Consider the following 20,713-nt stretch of genomic DNA (forward strand, 5'->3'; position numbering starts at 1 on the left):
TAAATTAATAAACTAGAAAATATAATTCCAGGGAATTACGAGTGCATGGAAATGCAAAAACGGCTGCTGAATAAAATATTGTTAAATGTTGTTTAAAATATAATCCAAGTAAAAAGATGGAAGTCAGATAGAGAAAACAGCGGCAAGAGTCATAGTTAATGTTAACTGACAGTTGGAATGGCTAAATAGTTGGATAGTTTTAAAAGTTCAATAGTGAATTATTGTAATGAGGACCTTTTATTTTGAAACAGTTGTGGGCAGTGGAAACAGTTGGCAGGAGTTAAATAGTGCACAGTTGTGTCTATAAAGTGAGTCATTTCAGTGCAGAGTTCAGTGTGGTAATGGCTTTGGACTAAAAACTGTCCATCAGTCTTGTGGTCTGTGCTCTGATGGACAGTTCAAACATGTGCTGGGTGGCACAAGGGTTTTCAGGTGGACAGCGGTCTCTGCTTTTCGGTCATGTGAAAGACAGCTCAAAACTAAAGTGCCCGCACTGCCACCTCAAAAGCTAAACGTTTTTTTTTTTTTTTTATCTTGAGGGCGGGTGGGCGTGTTCTCATGCAAGCAGCAGGAATGTCGGGACTGTGCTTGCCTGCCGTACCGCCACTCAAATTGCCTGCTTTGCCTGCCTGCTTCTCGTTAAAAATGAATTGAATACTAGCGAGTATCGTTCTCATGTGGAAAAGCCCTTTTATGATGCTGGATGAAATCTACAGACATCGGGAGGTGTAGCCTTAGTGTCCTCCAAATTGGGCAGATGTGTGTTGGTGGTGTTGCTAACTCTGGAGCCTTGTTGTCTGTTTTGCTGCTGAACTGTTGCCATACCACACGAGCATCCTGTAACTCAGGACACTCTTTATGGCGCAATGGTAGAAAGACACCATAAGCTGTTGTGACAGATCTACCTTCCGATAAGTTCTCAGGAAGTAAGACATTGTTGTGATTTTTTTTTACCAGTTAATTGGTGTATTGTACACGTAAGAGATGAGATATGGGGACCCAGGAAACATACAGTAGATCTGGATTGAACTGATACAGTGGTCGGTGGTCAACCTGCTTCTAACTGAAATCGATGATCAATTTTTTTTTTTATTCTCTGCGCCATTATGCCGGTCTCCAGACCTCTCCTAGTTATTCTCTGCGCCATTATGCCGGTCTCCAGACCTCCTCCCTGTAGGCAGACTCGTCTCCATTAGCGCGCAGCCCCCACCACACTTCGTCATCTGTTCATTTTCATCTTAATATTCTCCCTCCTCCCTCTTTTCTCCTCAATCTTCTCCCTCTCTCTCTCTTCCTCTCTCCCCCTCTCTCTCTCCTCTCTCTCTTCCTCTCTCCCCCTCTCTCTCTTCCTCTCTCCTTCTCTCTCTCTTCCTCTCTCTCTTCCTCTCTCTCTTCCTCTCTCTCTTCCTCTCTCCTTCTCTCTCTCTTCCTCTCTCTCTTCCTCTCTCCCCCTCTCTCTCTTCTCTCTCCTTCTCCTCTCTCTTCCTCTCTCTCTTCCTCTCTCCCCCTCTCTCTCTTCCTCTCTCCCCCTCTCTCTCTTCCTCTCTCCCTCTTTTCTCCTCAATCTTCTCCCCCTCTCTCTCTTCCTCTCTCCCCCTCTCTCTCTTTTCTTTCTCTCCCTCTCCATCTCTCCCTTGTCTATCCATCTCCTTCTCTCCCCCGTCTCTATCCCCCCTCTCTCTATCTCCCCCCCCCCCCCTCCCTCCTCTTCCCCTCTCTCTCTTCCTCTCCTCTCCTGCTCTCCCTCTCCCCCTTTCTAAATCCTCTGTAGTTCTGCATGTAAAGTGCCTTCCCCTCTGTGAGCGTGAGTCAGCGGAGGGCTGTTTCGCCCCGTCTGTCCTGTCAGCATCCGCCTCCCGCACATCAAAATAGCGTCATTAGCATCAGAATGAGCGCCGGGGCCGTTAGCGCTAGCGTGCCCGTTACGGCTAATCAAGTGCCGTCGCTTAATCTGCACGCCGGCACCCGCACACTCACTACAGGGGACTGCTGCGTGCCGCCCTCCCATCTCCCCTCGCATCTAATGATCCATCTCAGAGTGCTACAGTGCTCACAGAGCTTCGTGTGGAATCATCTCAGAGTGCTACAGAGCTTCATGGTGGAATCGAGGGCCGTCTACCCCTAGTCAACACAGAGAGAACGCGGAAGAGTTTTTATCCCCAAGCTATCCGGCTACTGAATGAGGACTGTAGCAGGAGCACAAGCATGTTGGAAACACTTCATGCACTTTAGACATGTTTTCTTCTTCTCTTGTTTATTTGTTTATTAACTTACACATTGCACAGCCATGGAGACGGTGGACAAAGCATTTCACTACATATACTCTGTGTAATTGTATGTATAACAGATACATTTCAATACATTTTAATAAATTTAGCCTAGATACAGCTGTTTTAACCTCTCCTGTGTGTGTGTGTGTGTGTGTGTGTGTGTGTCCTGCACAGTCAAGCAGGACTCCAATCACACCATCGGTGTTGAGTTTGGCTCCAGGGTGGTGAACGTCGGTGGCAAGACGGTCAAACTGCAGATCTGGGACACAGCTGGACAGGAGCGTTTCAGGTAAAGTCTTCTCATTGGCTGGCTATCGTCACTGGGCCCGCCTTTGTGCGATCTGATTGGCTGATGGAATTGGTAGTAAGACTCTGATTGGCTCTTTTGATCTGTCTGTAGGTCTGTGACACGCAGCTACTACCGTGGAGCAGCAGGAGCTCTGTTGGTCTATGATATCACAAGGTGAGAAGGGAATACGCACACACACACACACACACACAATCACTCTCTCACACACACACACACACACACACACACACACACACACAATCACTATCTCACACACACACTCACACTGCAACTTCCTCATGCACATCTCCCACTTGGATTTCTCAGAACTGCCTCTACCTGTTTCACATTCATGACCTAACATATGTCATACTGTATATCCTGTCTCAACCCCCCCCCCCCCCACCACACACACACACACACACACACACATCCTGTCACACATGCAAAACACATACAAACCTGCACCTTGGTCTTTCACACTTGTCCCACACGCACACGCGCACACACACACTCGCGCACACACACACACTCATCATTGTGGTGAAATATTTATACAGAGACAGATTAACTCGTAGCTCAGTGTGTGTTGTGCACACATACACACACACTCACTCAGACATGACGTCATAGTGGCAAAATATCACACAGCGATAGATTAACTCGTAGCTCAGTGCGCGTTGTTCCATTGGCTGCTCACCCGAGTGTGGGGCAGGAAGGCTAACCTGAGGGAGCTGCAGGAGCCTGTGAGCATGCACACACGCACACACACATGCACACGCACGCATGCACACGCACACGCACACACGCACAGACACACAGACACGCACCCACGCACCCACACACACACACACACACACACACACACACACACACACTCCTCTGAGCCATTGAGCCACTGCATGTCCATCTGCACCCCCTGCACCAGATGTCCTGCTGGCAACCACACACATACCAACATCCAGCCCCCTCATTGGTCGGCAGCATTCATCCTGGACCAATAAGAATGTCAAGTACTGTTCTAGCTTTAGCCAGATGGATATAGTGTATTGTGTGTCATTGCTACATCAATGTTATTTCCTCTCTGATGGAGGTTCTCAGTTGTTCAGGTGGGGGTCCCTGTAGTATGACATGTTTCCTATCTACCTGACTGGACTCTGGCCGAACACACCTGATCAAGAGCATTATGGTTTGGCTGTGCATCGGTCAGGTGTTCTCATTGCAGGGATGGACAGAGGGCTTTCAGTGCAGGCCTGCTTGTGTAGCTTGAGTTATTGAGGTGTGATTGTGATTGCAGGCCTGCTTGTGTATCTTGAGTTATTGAACGCCTTGTGTCGACAAACGCCTGTGCTATAAACACACCTTGTCAGAGAAGTGATGCTCAGCTCCATTATACCATCCTGCTAAAGATGTGGAAAGTGTATGAGTGGACGGGTGTGTAGACGTTAGTCTGGCAGTCTGGCAGGTGTGATGATGTGATTGGGGGGTGGGGGGGTTGTGCTGATGACTGGGGTGCCTAGGAGGAGCGGGGGATAGGTGGGGGTAGTGTGTGTGTGTGTGGGGGGGGGGGGGGGGTAGTTGATGAGGCGTGTGTTGCCATGGCGGTGCTGTGGTAATAGAGATGGAGTCGGCGGCGGTGTGATGAAGAGTGACAGGCCTGTAATAAAATGTCATCTTGTGCCAGCTCTCAGAGAGAGAGAGAGAGAGAGAAGCAGAGAGGGAGGGAGAGAGAGAGAGAGAGAGAAACAGAGAGGGAGGGAGAGAGAGAGAGAGAGAGAGAAGCAGAGAGGGAGGGAGGGCGGAGAGAGAGACAGGCTGGGGAATTTGGCAGAGAGGCATACGCCCAGGCCCAAGATGGAGGGAGAGAGCGCAAAGTGATGACAAAAGGCAAAGTGCATACAAAGGGCCTGAAGGACAGGGAGAGTAATGCAGAGAGAGAGAGAATAGATGGAGGGCTAGATTGATGGAGAGAGTGCATGGAGGAGACAAGCAGAAGAGTTGAGGCTGTGGAGAGGAGAGGATGGAGATGGCAGAAGAATGGGGTGACGGTGAACAAGTGATGGAGAAAGAAAGAAAGAAAGAAAGAAAGACTGAACTAGCAAATGAAGGAGAGATGGAGGACCGAGCCGAGGGGTTGTACATACTGCGTATGGGTGGAGGTCTGCATCGCTACATACATCCATGCTAACATCACTTTTTGGCAGACACACACTCGGCACAGGCTACACTGACTTAGCCACGCCTCGGTCGCCATGGGTACTAGCTCATAGTTGCCAGGGTGATCTGTGACTCAACCAAAACAAGCCCCAAGGAAGTGGGACGTTTAAATGAAAGGGAGGATTATGGTGGGTGTGTGTGTGTGAGAAAGATCTGTCTGCACAAAACAGTGATTCAGTGTTGAGACCATTCAAATAGCTCCATAGGAAATCATTTAATATTCTGTTTTATATGAATTGAGTGCAGTGTTCCCCTCTGTGACTGATCCTCTGGACACACTGTTTAATGTTATGGGCACTGCAGAATGGATGAACACTGCAATGAGCAGCGCCTCAGCCAGGGGTTTGAGCTGAGTCCGACTAAATGGACATGTATTTAAAGTGCCAAATGCAGTAGATAAAAGTCCATCTTGAAGCTCTGAGATCAAGAGAGGTTAAGTAAGGATCCAGAGAGGATTTGGTCAACTCTGCTAAGCTTGTGATTAACTGATGGTGTAGGTTGAGCTGATTTGTATTGTTTCTGGGTTGTTTGGTGGCTTAAATCGTGTTTTTCAGAGGCGATAAGAATAGAACGATTTATTTGTTTATTTCTCACTCAGTCCATCTCTCTCTCTCTCTCTCTCTCTCTCCCTCCCACCCACCCACACACACACACACACAGCCGAGAGACGTACAACGCCTTGACCAACTGGCTGACGGATGCTCGCACCCTGGCCAGCCCCAACATCGTCATCATCCTGTGCGGCAATAAGAAGGACCTGGATGCTGACCGAGAGGTCACCTTTCTGGAGGCCTCTCGCTTCGCCCAGGAGAATGGTGACCTTTAACCCTTGCACTATTACCATGACAACACCACTTAGACAGCGGTCTACATTGTGTGTATGTGTGTATGTGTGTCTGTGTGTGTGTGTGTTTTTTCCCCAAGTAAGTGCTTCATCTTTAAACTCTATGAGGATTCTAAGTAGAATGCTTGAGAACAGCAATCATTTGTAGACCCATCTAGAAAATTATCTTAAGAGTGATGGGGCACTACATTTCAGTGTGTCTGAGTAGAATAAAAGCCCTTACACACACACACACACACACACACACACACACACACAACTCAGGTTAGCGCACACATACACACACAGTGTGTGTGTGTGTGTGTGTGTGTGTTAACCTGAGTTGTGTGAGTGTGTGTGTATTAACCTGAGTTGTGTGTGTGTGTGTGTGTGTGTGTGCTAACCTGAGTTGTGTGTTCCATTCAGAGCTGATGTTTCTGGAGACGAGTGCTCTGACTGGAGAGAACGTGGAGGAGGCCTTTCTCAAGTGTGCCCGCACCATCCTCAACAAGATTGAATCAGGTCAGCAACCCTCTGTGTGTGTGTGTGTGTGTGTGTGTGTGTGTGTATGAGTTAGCACTTATTACACGGCTCTTTATAATGCTGCAGAATGCTCCGTTCACTTGAATGGGCCTTCCTAACGTTCGGTGGTCTGCTATTTCTCGATAACAGACCGTTGCTAAGTATAACAGACCGCTGTCAAGGAAAATGGGTTTTGTGCTTGATATTCACGTCTTTCATATCACTCCGCACACAAGTACTCCTGTCACTTCTTGCATTGGAACCTCATTCAAAAGTGAAAGAAGAAGATGATAGATAGATAGATAGATAGATAGATTACTTACTTACTTACTTACTTACTTACTTTTACTTACTTACTTACTTACTTAATCCCCAAGGGGGAATTGAAAGAAGACAGTTGATCAGCTGTGTTCTAAAGAATGTTTGATTAAAGTTCAGCGTGTGTTGCCACAATGAAACGGTAACACATAAATATAAAGACTTTTATTTATTTATTTTTTTTGGCAAGTAGCTGTGTAATAAGCAGGATAATGTATAGAACGCCGATCATTATCAGAAAATACGTCCCTTCAGGACGAAGTCCTGTTCGCCCTGTGCATTTGCCCTGTGCATTTGCTGGACCCTAGCTAGCTGGACCCCAAACTGATGGGTTCTGATTGTGAATTTGGATTTGTTTTGTATAGATTAAACAGGCTTTGGTGTCCACTGTGATAGTATGTTTATATTAATTGTGTGCGTGTGTGTGTGTGCGTGTGTGTGTGTGAGTAGGAGAGCTGGACCCTGAGCGGATGGGTTCTGGTATCCAGTACGGCGACGCTTCCCTGCGGCAGCTCCGGCAGCCAAGAGGCTCTGCAGCGCAGACCAAACAGCAGTGCAGCTGCTAGGGGCCGGACCCCACACACACACACCCCTGCCCCACACACACACCCCTACAGGTAAGCGTGCACACACGCACACACACACACGCGCACACACACACACACACACACACACACACACACACACACACACACACACACACCCCTGCCCCACACACACATCCCTATAGGTAAGCATATGCACACACACACACACACACACACACACCAACACCGCACCTAGAGTTAAACAAAGACACACACAAACCCACATAGAGAGAGAGACAACATTAACTTTCCTGCATCCTCAGTTAAACCTCAAAATAGCATCTGTAGCATCTGAAGTCTGCAGCATCTCCACTCATTACACACTGCACACACAGCACCTACTGCTATTGTGCAGACACACACACACACACACACACACATACAGCACCTATAGCACCTACTGCCATTATGCTCACACACACACATACATACATACAGCACCAACTGCCATTATGCAGACACTGATATCTGTAGCACAGAACACATATATTAACGTCTCTCTCTCACACTCGCCTTCCTCCCTCTCTCTCTCTGCCCCCCCCCCTCTCTCCTCTCTCCTCTCTCTCTCTCTCTCTCTCTCTCTCTCTCTCTCTCTCTCTTCTCTCTCCTCTCTCCTCTCTCCTCTCTCCTCTCTCCTCTTTCTCTTTCTCTCTCTCTCTCTCTCTCTCTCTCTCTCTCTCTCTCTCTCTCTCTCTCTCTCTCTCTCTTTCTCTCTCTTTCTCCTCTCTCTCTCTCTCTCCCTCTCTCCCCCACTCTCCTCCTCGTAGCCCTGTCCCATGTGTTTCTGGGTTTGGAGGCCGCCCTCTCTCCTCTGTGACCCTCACACACCCAGAAACATCTGGACGACACTGTTCCCATGACGACCGTCAGCTCCCTGTGACCCCTGACCTGTGGTGAGAGCCAATCAGCAGGCTGGCTCAGCCCCCCTGTGGAAGGACATTGGTTTGATGCTGGCCAGGGGGAGGGACTAGTAGAGGCTCCCCACTACAACCTTCTCCTGTGATTTCATGCAACACACACACACACACACACACAAATATAGAAATGCACTATACACGTAAACACACATACACACTCCATGACAAACAAAGACACATCGATGTCTCCATAAAGGAAAGAGATGCACTGACACACACATTTTTTTAGACATGTGTACACACACATACACACACACACACACACAAACATACCGGTTACAGACACCCAGACACAAATGTGCTCACACTCACCATCATCATCATCATCAGAAACGGAGGCTTTAGCTACAGTGGTGTCTGTACATGACCACACACACACACACACACACACACGCACACAAACACACTCTTAACCTTCTCACGCAAAGGCAGCTTGTTTGACTTAACCACTGCAGCTTGTCCTGTTCCGGATCCGTTGATTGAGGGTATGAATTCTCTCCACCTTGCTCCAATCGCACACCTGTTTCCGAGTCTCAAACACTCTGTCAGGTCACATCACATAATGTGACATCAGGTCAGATGAGGTCACTTCCTCTCCTAATGTCCCTCCCCCCTCCCTTTCTCCCTCCCCACACTGCAGAGGATGTGATTGTGATTGGATGTAGACTCTAGTTGATATTGTGTGTGTATATATATTTAATCAGATATATATAGATATACTGTATCATTTCAGATGATTTGTGATGACTAATTAAAACACACACACACACACACACACACACACACACACACACACACGCAGGTGGTAGCTAAAGTCTGGAACAGATAGGGTTGGATCAGGCCCAGGTCTGTTTCACAGCTGTCTGCTATCTGGGGGTCGACGACCACCAAAAGGGAATTCCTCAGTCTGGCCCATATAGGAAAGCCCTGCTGACAAGCACAAGGAAGGGACAGGGGGGTATAGCCCTCTGCCCTGTCTCCACAGTTGTCCTAGTTTACCCCCGACCACCAGAACCGCAACTCTTACCCCCGCTGCGTTCCAGCCGTTTGTTGTGTCTCTCTCTGCGTGTCCATGGAAACGTTCTCTGCCAGGGGCCGTCCACCGCCAGGCCAGCGAAGGGCAAAGCTAGCAGCAGACACACACACGCACTTTGACCTTGACTCGGACCAGCTCAATCAAGCCTCTGTTCCTCCACTGAACCCTGTTAGCGTTCGCATCCTGTGCGTTTTCCTCTGACCCTTCTACCATCTGCCCCAGCATCAAGGCTAATCAGGCTAACGTGGCTAGCAGGCCTGCCTGATCGACCCACACAGGAACCCATCTGTTGCAGATCCGGTCTGAATTAGGGGCTGGGTTTGTAGAAGAGTCGACTGCCATCTGAGAATGTTAGAGGGGTAGACGATACGTCACTAGACTGAGGTGTGGCGTCGCACCTGCTAACTGAAAGACTGAGAGGGTTGAGTTATGTGAAATGTGTGATCGTTAATTGACTGATGTTCAGTAAGCCTCAGCTTATAGATGTAAAGTCCAGGCACATGGGAAATCAGTGTTGTCGGCCATGATGTGTTGAATTGGCTGCATCCTCTCCACTCTAGACATTTTACGTATGTATGCACGAGTGGGGTCCCTTAAGTTATTTCGCTTGAAACCGATACGTACGTCAAACTAACCTTAAATATTGTATTGATGCGGATGCATTCCCTATGTAGAAAAAATCCTGTGTGTGTGTGTGTGTGAGAGTAGATGTGGATACATCTCTATGAAGGTTTGAAGGGGCACAACCGGCCTTTGGTAACGGAAGCTTCTAGAAATAATCTCGCCCCGATCTGCTCTAGGGTCAGCTGTTACCACAGTTACAATCCCAGACCCTTACATCAGCTGTACTGTTTCAATACATACACACACACACACGGGTAGGTTTTAGCTGTTTTGTTCTACACACATGCATACACATACACACACACACACAAACACACACACACATGAGAATGGGTTTTAGCAGTTTTGTTGCGCACACACACACACACCTACACTTGGACCCCTGTTACCTTTGCTGTGCCCCATTTGACTGCCTACAGATGGTTCCCATTTCAATCTGTGTCTTTTTAAAGGAAACTAAGTCTCTGTGGTGTGTGATATACCCCCATTTTATTTAGATTTTGGTTTCTTCCTCTGCAAGTGCACTTTTTGATTGTTTATATATACTGTACCTACAGAAGAATTGTACAAATTTCTAGTCATTTAAATATATGGCGACCTACAGGAGGAGAGTCTATAGAAGTAATCATTCCTTACTAAAGAGCAACTGAGGAGGATTTTTTGTTTGTTTGTTTGTTTATTTAGTTGTTTAATTCATCATGGTTGGTTGCTTGAGGCCTGTGATTGGCCAAACTATATCACCAACAAATTACACCACCACAAATTAAGCACGTGGTTTAGTAACACCTGGCTAAGTTACCGCAGAGTATGTTGTAAACCCTCCTAATTGAAGAGCGCCGACTTCATCCTCCCTGCAAAACTAAGCCATGGTGCTCTTCTTTTAGGAGATTTACCTCTTACTCAGAGTTAGCCTGCACAGGTTTGCCGCTAAACCATAGACTTGGAATACCCTCCTGGTGGCCTGTTTTGTGCTGATGTTAATGTTTATGGCTATAAGAAGCACTTTGTTACGGATGACTGAAGCTTAGACGGTCTCTCTGCCGAGTATGATAAACACTCTTCTGTATTTTCCTGTTGATTCAGTACACATGTAACAGTGGATGTGATCGTCCGTTGTTTATAAACTGTCAACTGTTTCCTTGAACAGTCTGTATTAACAGATTAGCTGAGATAACATGCTTTAAGCAATCACCGCTGATGTGTGGCCGTTACACCAAAATGGTTTACAAGACTTGTTGCTAAAAAAAAAAAAAAAAAACACACTGCATCTTTTAACTGTACAGTGAAAGCCACAATTGGCTTCATTAAAGTGAATGTTTTTAAGTTTGATTCTTTCACCAACCCAAATGGCAGTTTAGTCCCGAGACCTAGCCGGGTAAGAACCAGCATCCATCTGGATTCCAATGAGTAGGAGAGGCCCGAGGCACTGCACAGAACCTCAGTTGTTGCTTAGTAACCAGCGTGATTCATTCATCTACAGATGCTGTATATCTGGAGTCATGTATGCTGTAAATAGGATTGATTCTATATGTTGGGTTGTTCAAGGGGAGGGTGCTTGACTTGATCTGATTTTGTTTTAAAGATGGACATTAAGTAAACTTTGCTTGGTTTTTAAAAAAAAAAAAAAAAAAGTCTCCTCTGGTTATTGTGTGTGTGTGTGTGTGTGTGTGTGTGTGTGTGTGTTTGTGTGTTTGTGTTTTCATGGATTGAAGCATCAAGTCCCATGATGGAATACTTTCTACTACGTTTTGCAAGCCCAGAAACACACATTAGTTGTATGCACTACTGTTGATGAAAAAGCCAGTAAGAGGATCTTTGCTTCACTGACCGTAGAGTTGTGGTCTCTCCGCTGCTAGGAAAAGGTCATAACTCAAGGTTACTAGGTCTTGGGTCAACAGGGCATTTTCCAAGAAATGGGAAGACAGCAAGATCGTACAACAGGAGCAGTCATGTACCTTCATGTGCGTAGAGCGCCACTCTCCACTTTTAGTATTGAAGTTATTCAAATAAACAGAATGTGCTTTATCTTTGACACAAAAGATATCGGAGAAGAGATATTCACATCCATTCACTGCAAGCAGGGTGTGTCAGGAGTCAGTAAAAGTGTGTGTGTGTGTGTTTATTCTGTGGTATTAATGTCTGCAGATGACACAGATGGATTACTACGGCACAGATGTGTGTTACATGAGCAGATGTATCGATTAGGTCATCAATCCCTCCTGTGACCTCATAGGGGAGTTGTGGTGCACGCCCAGGCATTTTTACCCACCGCCACTAGGTGGCAGTACACCATTAAACACTACCACCAACACCCTTCCCTTAACATACAGAAACCTATGAGACAATTAAATCCACTAAGATGAAAATGAAAACAAAATCAGGACTGTTACTGACACATTACATTTTATTCCTTTTAAGTACTTCATCTGTTTTTGAATATATATGTACATAGATAGGGATGTCAGTGGCAACAACACAACAGACACACGTTTACTCTGTGCACAAGTTGACCATTGAAACACCAGCACGATGCATAATAGATGGGACATTAATGCATAAAAAAAACAATACAATAAAGAATCAACTGATCACATACGCTTTTATAAAACTGAAGACCGGTGTCATGCCAGTAACTTGAGAAAACACCAGCTCTGATGATGCAAGTAAACCGGCGGTTGCCATGGTGGCAACGGCAGCATCCTAAAGTGGAGTGCTGTGGACAAAACTGCTAATGAGCCGCGCTGGTTGTGTCTTCTGGCCCACTAACATCTCGGACTTTACTCCTCGCTACGCTCCATGATGTGGCTGGGTAGTAACGGCCAGACACTACCAGACACTGCAGAGGGGTGGACTACACAGCAAGCAGACTGGCTTACCCAGGACACTTAGGGAAGTAATTGCTTATCTCTTTTAAAAAAAAAAAAAAAAAAAAAAAAACACTACAGCAAGCAACTATTGTTTCAGAAGTGACGTGTTCTTTTTAGATCACTTAAGATCTTCTTACTTCGAAAAGACAGTAGCTTTGTAGTATTACCCAGAGGATTTTGTGTCGTGTGTCGGTTCTATACGATGTTTGTTTTTGAGACCTGTAGTCTCAATCATAGCCCAATCAGAATGATCATAATTAGCTCGTTTGATTTATCATATCATTGGACCATGCCCATTTTGAGAAGACAAACTAAATACACTACAATGGCTGTCCTAAGCGCAACTACAGGTTTGCTTGTAATTACTAATGAACCTGCTGTATATGCTATTTCTACAGTGACATTTAATGACATAAGTGCTACAGCCCAAAACAGACTCAGGCAGCCTATGTGTGTGTGGGGGTAGTTTTGTCAAAAGCACACAAATCTACCATGTGAAAATAAAAATAAAAACATGGCAATTATTTCTCTGCCCAGTGCTTGCTTCTGTAGACTCTGGAAGTCTGGGCTTGGGAGTCCACAATTGCACAATTGGTGGGCAGAAAGGAGACTGACCAATCTAAGAGTGACTTTCCCACTGAATGGATAGAGGGGTACGAAGCAGATTGACTAGACAGACTTGGAATGGTGAGGGGTTACAGAGCTTAACAGCGCTGTAATGGTCTCTTTGATTTCATACATCACTCACACCATCAACATCACGCATCCTACACACATACGCAATACAAAAAACAAGAAAAAAAAAAGACAAAAATAATACCTTCACAGTACTGCAATAATCATGAAGCACAATAGATCACTTGATATTTTTCTAGTCATTTACTAACGTTACTGTTCTTGTCAAGTGGTGGTTATCATGAAACCACGTTACAAGTAAAATAGTGTCTTGCAGCACCAAACTGTTCAGCCTCCAGGTTGTATGATTTCACCCTTGTAAAAAAAGTGCCCAAACCTCTGGTGTTACCATCCCACCCCAATTCCCATATATGTGCCGATGTGTCTGCAAGTAATAGGACATTGCCCTCCATTAAAATCATGTTGTTTGATGCTGAACCAATCAGACCACACACAGAGATGTGAAAAAAATAAATAAATTCTTCCCGGCTGGTAACCTTTGCTGTAATTGTAGCAAAAGGTCACTGTGTAATACTGACCTCAGTAAAGGCTGCTTTTGCATATAAGACACCGAAGATTTGGGATTTGGGCTGAGAGAGCAGATTACTGGCAGTCGACACCCATGGTGTTGCTTGTTAAGCCTCTATGGTAGTGCTGACGACAGAAAAAAAAAATTTTGGGGGGTGGACGTGTGTGCGTGCCTACCTGCCGCTCACAGCGTGCGTATTCTCATGAGAATGATCCAAAACAAGGAAATGCATGTGGATGAACATGTGGCAACTACAGAGGGTGGGCTTCTAATGAACAGATAATGAAGGAGATGAATGGAAACAAACACACACACACACAGAGAGAAAACCCACACATCTTCACAACATCAGTTTAGATCAGCTAAGTGCTATGCAGCAAAGATGTCCACCCACGCACTGAATTAGGCGTCCTGAAAATTCCCCAAGCCTCAGAGTCAGCACTGGCAGGCCTGAAGTCCAGTTGTGGTCTTCTATCTTTGCAGCACAGCACCCAAATGTACACACATTCTCTCTCTCTCTCTCTTACTCACACACACACTCACCGACACACACACAAACACACATTTAGCAAGGCTAAACAGCCTGCTCCATAGAATGTCAAACTAGGTAAAGTTGCGTTCAGGTGATGAGATACCACGTCACACGTCACACGTCATGTGTGCACGCGAGTGGGACGCCCCATCACCATGGAGACGGACACGTGAGCGGGCCGGCCGGCCCTGGACGTCTACTCGAGAGACTGGAGCATGAGGAGCTGCTTCAGCACCTTGGTCTGGCTGGTCTCCCGGATCTCACCGGCCAGGAACATCTCGTCCACCACCGTGTACACCTGACACACGGGAGGGCAGAGATGCATGGGGTCACAACACACACAAGCGCAATTCTATACAAAATCTCATGCGCCACTGTGTACACCTGACACAGGGGAGAACAAAGGATCAGAGACACACAAGCAAAAAACAAAACACACACACACACACACACACACACACACACACACACACACACACAACAATGGTCGGAGGGTTTGGGGTTCACACAAAACACTCTGTTGTTTGTCTCAAAGAACCCTGGAAGACTACACTTTTGAATGCTTTTATTTGGATCTGAAAGGCAAGCAAGGAAAACAAGATCTAAATACTCTGAAGAGTCATTAATAAGGTGACAGGTCTACACACACACACACAAAGACTCCTCTCTCTACTACAAAAAGACTGCTACACTTATTTACACATCTCTCTTTCCTTACTGCAAGTCTGCTGAGAGATTTCTTATTGTGCTAAATGAACAGGATATATGGCACCACTATTCCTCAGAGTGGAAGACTGACAGTTCCAGATGCCAAATAACAACAACTTCACAAACTCAGATTCATTCACTCTCATATAGCGCACAAAGCCGTCCTTTGTCAGGTACGAACAGAAGGCTCATATCCGCAAGACAATCACTAGCCGTCTCTCGAGCAGGCAGCTGCACCTGTGACTGATAGTCAGTTTAGGCAAGCTGCTGAAGTAGCTCTCTCTCTCTCTCTCTCTCTCTCTCTCTCTCTCTCATATATCCGTTTTTATTCCTCCTCGCTGTCGCTTAAACAAGGCATGCTACTCGTGGGGTCGTTCTGGTTCACAAGTAGGTGGCTTGCAGAAATAGCAGCCACAATTAGACAAGCAGCAGCTTCGGGGTAATTACCAAAGGCGGCTACTAATTGCTTACCGTTTTCTCTTAAAGAAGTTCCTCTTTTTTTTATGTCCAATCTCTCCCACACAAACCTGATGCAGTTAAGCTTAATTGACTGACTGACTGTAATTAAACATAAAATGCCTGCTACCATGGCAACACTTTATTAGCATAAACAGAGTAGGGTAGGATAGAGAGGAGCAGTAACTGTTTATGAATAGCAGGTTCCTTGAATGGTCTTGTCTATTCTCATTTACATGTGAAAGCTGCTGTATGAATTTCAAAAAATGGCAGACCAAACAATCAGGCTTATGATTCAGGCTTATGAGTCTTAAAGAGCTTTTTGCAAAGTTTGCATAGTTCACAACTGTTAATTTTCAGTTCCAGCCATCTTAAACTTCAAAATACTGCCAGGTTCATATTGTAATCCCACTGTGAATATTAAATGCAATTTCACTTCATTCCTAGGCTACGTCTTGGAGCGAATGACCAGAAATAGAACTGTCAGTCAATGTAAACCAAGCAAATCAGAAATGCATATTTGACACAATAGGTGACAAAACTACTAGAATATTTGACCCGACTGGCATTTCTTTCATCCCCTATCGATGTGAGTGCAATATATCGAAAGAACAATTACACAAGGATGATCCAACACACAAACTTAATACTATTGACTTAGTACTATTAATACTAAAACATACCTTGTAGAAGTTGAAGACCAGGTCCAGTTCGCACACATTGTGGAAGTACTCATTCAGTACCTACAGGACAGAAAACAAGAAGAGAAAGTCCGTCAGGCTGAAGAAAGTACTCAGGCCTCATTCTGTCTGTATGACTCAGACAGCTGGCTGTATGGGAAACATGCTCGTCATCAACCCGGCCAAACTATGAGTGCCTCAGTCACAACAGGAAGTCTTGGCCCACTCTGTGCCAGGGAGCTCATGCAGAACCACTAGTTTACGGGGTTTTGCAGTTCTGGGTCTCTCTAGGGAGACTAGCGGCTAGCGCACTGACCAAACCAATTGTTAGTTAAAAGGCAAACAAAGGCTAAATAGTGGGGGACGTGTCTACTTTGAAATTGAAACATTTTTGTGTATTATGAAAAATTTAAATGGTAACAGCTCCATGTTTGTTCACAGAGAACCATCATTTACAGGTGGAGCCCACAAATCTGGTGAATGGCTGTTGATATTCAGCTCCAATGTCCACCCCTCCCCTCCCCATACATTCGAAGCAACATGTTTGTTGCCTGGGATTGTTAATGGCTCATTCCAACATGTCCCAGTTACTCTGAACTGAACAAAGTTGAACCAGTTCCTGAACCACTGAGCCATTTTGGTCTCTGTTTGCCGAGCTGACCTGTTCTTCACTGACCCACCACCTCCCTCTTTCTGGCCAGCGGGACTGAATGCTGCGGACGCACATAGGCTTGAAGCCCTATCTCTGACCTCAGCAACCAATGAGACGGGGGGAGGGATGTTTTGATGAATGGTCAGAGGAAGTGCCGGCATTCCGGGTCACTGTGCTCCCGAACTCCCGAGCATGGTTTTCCCTTCGCAGCAACTTTCAGACCAGTCCAAAACTCCCATACACTCACTCTCTCTCAGTCACTCACACACACACGCGCACCCTTGTGAGGCCCTCATTGTTTCACACAATCACTGGTGTTATGCTTACTATCCACAACTTCCTATTCAAAGCTATGTGGCAAGGACTATTTTAGCACAGATATTGTATACTGTGTTGCCTGAGTTCAAGAAAGCACAAAAACAATGTACTGACTTGAGGTTGCAATTGAGATTAGAAGTGACATGCCATAAAAAGTACTACATAAGCAGGTATGTTACACCTGTGACCTCAGGCAAAGAGGGATGGTGTAAAATCTTAATTTCCTTGTGGGCTGCAAAATTAGCCTTTAGGTAGGAGGGAAGGACATGTTTGTCGACATAGATCACAACAGATGACAAACATAGGACAGGGAATATTTCTTAGCTCATTCTGTGCACTGTCTTCCTCTAGATGACCAAGTGCATGAGGAACACCACAACAATCTCTCACCTCCACAAAATTATGGATGCCCTCCAGGTAGGCCAGGTTATTATCTGTGACGTCCACACAAATGCAGAAATACAGACCAGCATATCGCCTGTAGATGATCTTGAAATTCCTGAACTGCAGAGACAAACACATAAAATAAAGAAGGGAAACGATGAGTACTGGTAAGTATGTCAGAATGTGTAAATGGAAGATTTGCTACACATGCAGAAATTCTAATTAGAGAAAGATCACGCAGAAATTTACAGGACAGACAATTTTGGTATTTCGGTTTTATTTAAATGAAATGGGCATCTATAATTCATGTGACCCAGGTGTGTTCTCCCCGTTTTAATCATACCTCCACAAAGTTGGTGTGTTTGGCATCACGAACTGTCACCACCGCATGCACTTCCTCGATCAGCTTCTGCTTCTCGTCGTCATCAAACTGCATGTACCACTTGGCCAACCGAGTCTTTCCTGCGCGGTTTTGGATCAGGATGAAGCGGATCTGCAATGTTAAATCGAGGATAACGTTAGTCGGTTTCTTCATCATAAAGGTCATATGAGTACATCACATGACTACGTTAGCTGTCTGGCTAAGCTGATGTTGGAAAGGTCCCCAACACTGCACAAAGCCGCACACCCGTTATACCATCCGTCACATCATTCAAGACAATATTGTTATTCCTTGAAATCTCTGACACTTTATGTAAACTTCAAATCAGCCGTGTTTTACGTAAAGCTAGCGCTGGGTAGCTTGATAGCTAACACCACAGCTAAATCAGCTGACTAGCCTGCACATCCTAAATGAATCAGTCAATTAATTTCTAACACTTTAGCTATGGCAAAGATATTAAGCGACACACAAACGTAACGCTCACATGAAGGAATGCATGTAGTATGACCTAGTGCACTAACGTTACAACTCCAATTCTTAATGTTTCCCCACTAGCATTATCTTCACCTAACATTAGTTGTCGTAGCTAACGTTGCATTGCATTATGTTAGCTAGCACTATGGAATGCATCGACACCAGCCACGATTAAATCTGGGACATAGTCATGGCCAATTTATTGCTATTGAGGAAAGTTTGTTTTCTATGAACGAATAACTTCACTTACACCCAAGCAAGAAGAAAATCGTTAGTGGATAAGCTCCGCTCATTAACAAGCTAACGTTAGCTTTGCGGCGAAAAGCAGATCAACATTAGAGCCATGCTAGCGTGCTAGGCAGATTAGGTTAGTTCAGCGATACCTTCTTATATAGGCTTATAAGAGTAGACAACGTACCATTGTGTCAATTTACTGATGTACTTCTCTTCTGTTGTGTGATGAAAACAACGTTTTTAGTATGAATGGTCAGTTGAGAAAAACACTTCCCCGGCCCTCTGCTTCCCCGCTATCCGACGCCGTCCGTCCAACAGGATGTGTTTGGAAGGCCCCAGTAGTCGGAGATGGACAATGTAGTTGTTCAAATTCCAATCTGCTGAACTCCTTTCCATTTCGAAACTACAAGTCCCAGTATGATTTTCATTTTGCAGTGAAAAGGTAATGACGTAGCCACCTTTCTCGGGCTAGGTTTGGCAGAGGAAAATAAAATGACTTGGGATTTTCATGTAGCAATATTAACTTAAATATTACTCAGAAAAGCCACTCATAAAAAAAAAAAGAGATAATAAATACAACACAAGCCTAACTGATGAGATTTCTATTAAAATGTATTGAATCACACCCTTTGTTTTTACATGCTTAAACCATGCATTGCTTTGCTTTTTACAGTTTATTTATTGTAGCCTAACTTGTTTTTTTAAAAGTTTTAGATATTGTAGTGGAAGAGGAGTTCCTAATATCTAGAGGTGGTAGGCTATTAGCGCTGGTAGAAATAGAAACATAATTGTCACTACATGAAGGCCTATGGCATATTCAGTAACTGTCGGCTATAAAATCATTTATGAGTGTCTATGTGTCAAGCTTATCATCTTCACCGACCAAAATAAAATTCACAGGTTCTAATGCATTTTAGTAAGAAGATGGCAGATTTTCAAAGCAACAGTAAATCTGAATGTATGTTGACCAACTACACTTTGTGAAATGTTTTCACAGGAAACCAGGATTGATATATAATTGTGATGGTGCATGATCATAAAGATAAAGACACTATCAGCCTACCAGACAATGCACTAGAGTTCTGTGGACGGGATTGGAAACTCTGCAAACATGTTATAGAAAGCCTTTTTACAGCATTGCCAACTATATTGCCCAAAAACACCGGTGAGATGACCATCAGGGACAACTCCTGTCTTTTAGTTACCCTAACAAGTTACCCTTCTTACCACTGCTTTAATTAAAAAAGTAATAATCAAAATATAGGCCTATACATTATTATTTTATAGACATGCATTGCAAATGAACAAGTAACAGAGTCCGCTTTGCTTTTCATCAGCAGCTGTTTCCACAGAGTCAGGACCCTTGGTTTGTTTGGTGTGCCAGAGATTAGGCTATCAACCGCAGAACATTGTCCAGACGTCTTGGACAGCTTTTCTGCACATTTTCAGAGGTTGAGACGCAGGGGTGGAGACGTTGAAGAGAGAGAGACAGAGAGAGTGTGTGTGTATGTGTGTGTGTGTGTGTGTAAGAGAGAGAGAGAGAGAGAGAGAGAGTGTGTGTGTATGTGTGTCTGTGTGTGTGTGTGTGAAAGAGAGAGAGAAAGAGAGAATGCGTGTGTGTGTGAAAGAGAAAGAACGAGAGAGAGAAGAGAGAGAGAGAGAAGGAGGTGGTGGCGGGGAGGTGGAGAACTATGATTGTTGGGAGATTGCACAACTGCACAAGGCAAGAATGTGGTGACCCCTGGGACTTAGAAATATTTCAGCTGAACTCTGGAGGTAGGAGGGAGATTGGGGGAGGGTAGACAAGATGGGTTGAGGGGAGGGAAGAGGAGGGCAAGGGGGTGGCGCACACTACTCAAGCCTGCCTTCGTGCACTTTGGTCTGTTCACACCAGCATCCACACAGCCTTGTGGCTGATGTGGTCCGATGAAAGTTAATGAACTGATAAACAAGAAAAACTGAAGCGAACGGCTATGCTATTGTTAGCCATGCTATTGCTAGCCTGTGAGAAACCCATTCAAAAGAGTGTTTGGGCCCCAGCTGTGGCGCAACTGACTGGGGCACCTGCACCGTACGCCGGCGACCCGGGTTCGATTCCCGCCCCGTGGTCCTTTCCGGATCCCACCCCGACTCTCTCTCCCACTCACTTCCTGTCATTCTCCGTTGTCCTATCAAATTAAAGGCATAAAAAGCCCAAAAATATTTAAAAAAAAAGAGTT

The 20,713-nt window shown here is 45.3% G+C and overlaps 2 protein-coding genes across 5 annotated transcripts in view; one reads left to right on the plus strand and one right to left on the minus strand.

Annotated features, from left to right (window-relative positions):
• The window catches only part of rab4b (RAB4B, member RAS oncogene family), a 10,529-nt gene extending 2,423 nt beyond the window's left edge, over positions 1-8,106 (plus strand). Inside the window, exons 2-7 of the mRNA XM_042063108.1 lie at positions 2,378-2,559; positions 2,671-2,733; positions 5,437-5,591; positions 6,026-6,121; positions 6,890-7,056; positions 7,794-8,106. Coding sequence (XP_041919042.1) covers positions 2,378-2,559; positions 2,671-2,733; positions 5,437-5,591; positions 6,026-6,121; positions 6,890-7,005 — 612 coding nt within the window. The 3' untranslated portion in view covers positions 7,006-7,056; positions 7,794-8,106. The remainder of the gene's footprint in view (positions 1-2,377; positions 2,560-2,670; positions 2,734-5,436; positions 5,592-6,025; positions 6,122-6,889; positions 7,057-7,793) is intronic.
• Positions 1-18,834, minus strand: part of ap2s1 (adaptor related protein complex 2 subunit sigma 1) — a 21,726-nt gene extending 2,892 nt beyond the window's left edge. Inside the window, exons 1-7 of one of the 4 annotated variants that reach the window (XR_006022811.1) lie at positions 18,679-18,834; positions 17,748-17,897; positions 17,411-17,524; positions 16,054-16,113; positions 14,208-14,504; positions 3,420-3,439; positions 1,452-1,462 (exon numbers count right to left, since the gene is read on the minus strand). Coding sequence is in view for 1 of the 4 variants with exons in the window: in XM_042063172.1 (XP_041919106.1) it covers positions 14,403-14,504; positions 16,054-16,113; positions 17,411-17,524; positions 17,748-17,897; positions 18,679-18,681 (429 nt within the window). In the remaining 3 variants the exon portion in view is untranslated. Of the gene's footprint in view, positions 1-1,451; positions 1,463-3,419; positions 3,440-7,100; positions 7,145-12,509; positions 14,505-16,053; positions 16,114-17,410; positions 17,525-17,747; positions 17,898-18,678 lie in introns of those variants that run through there. The other 3 variants (XR_006022810.1, XR_006022812.1, XM_042063172.1) reach the window with 3 other exon arrangements.
• Between the last annotated feature and the right edge of the window lie 1,879 nt (positions 18,835-20,713).

Source organism: Alosa sapidissima, chromosome 15 (genome assembly GCF_018492685.1).
Source record: "Alosa sapidissima isolate fAloSap1 chromosome 15, fAloSap1.pri, whole genome shotgun sequence".
Taxonomy (NCBI): Eukaryota; Metazoa; Chordata; class Actinopteri; order Clupeiformes; family Clupeidae; genus Alosa; species Alosa sapidissima.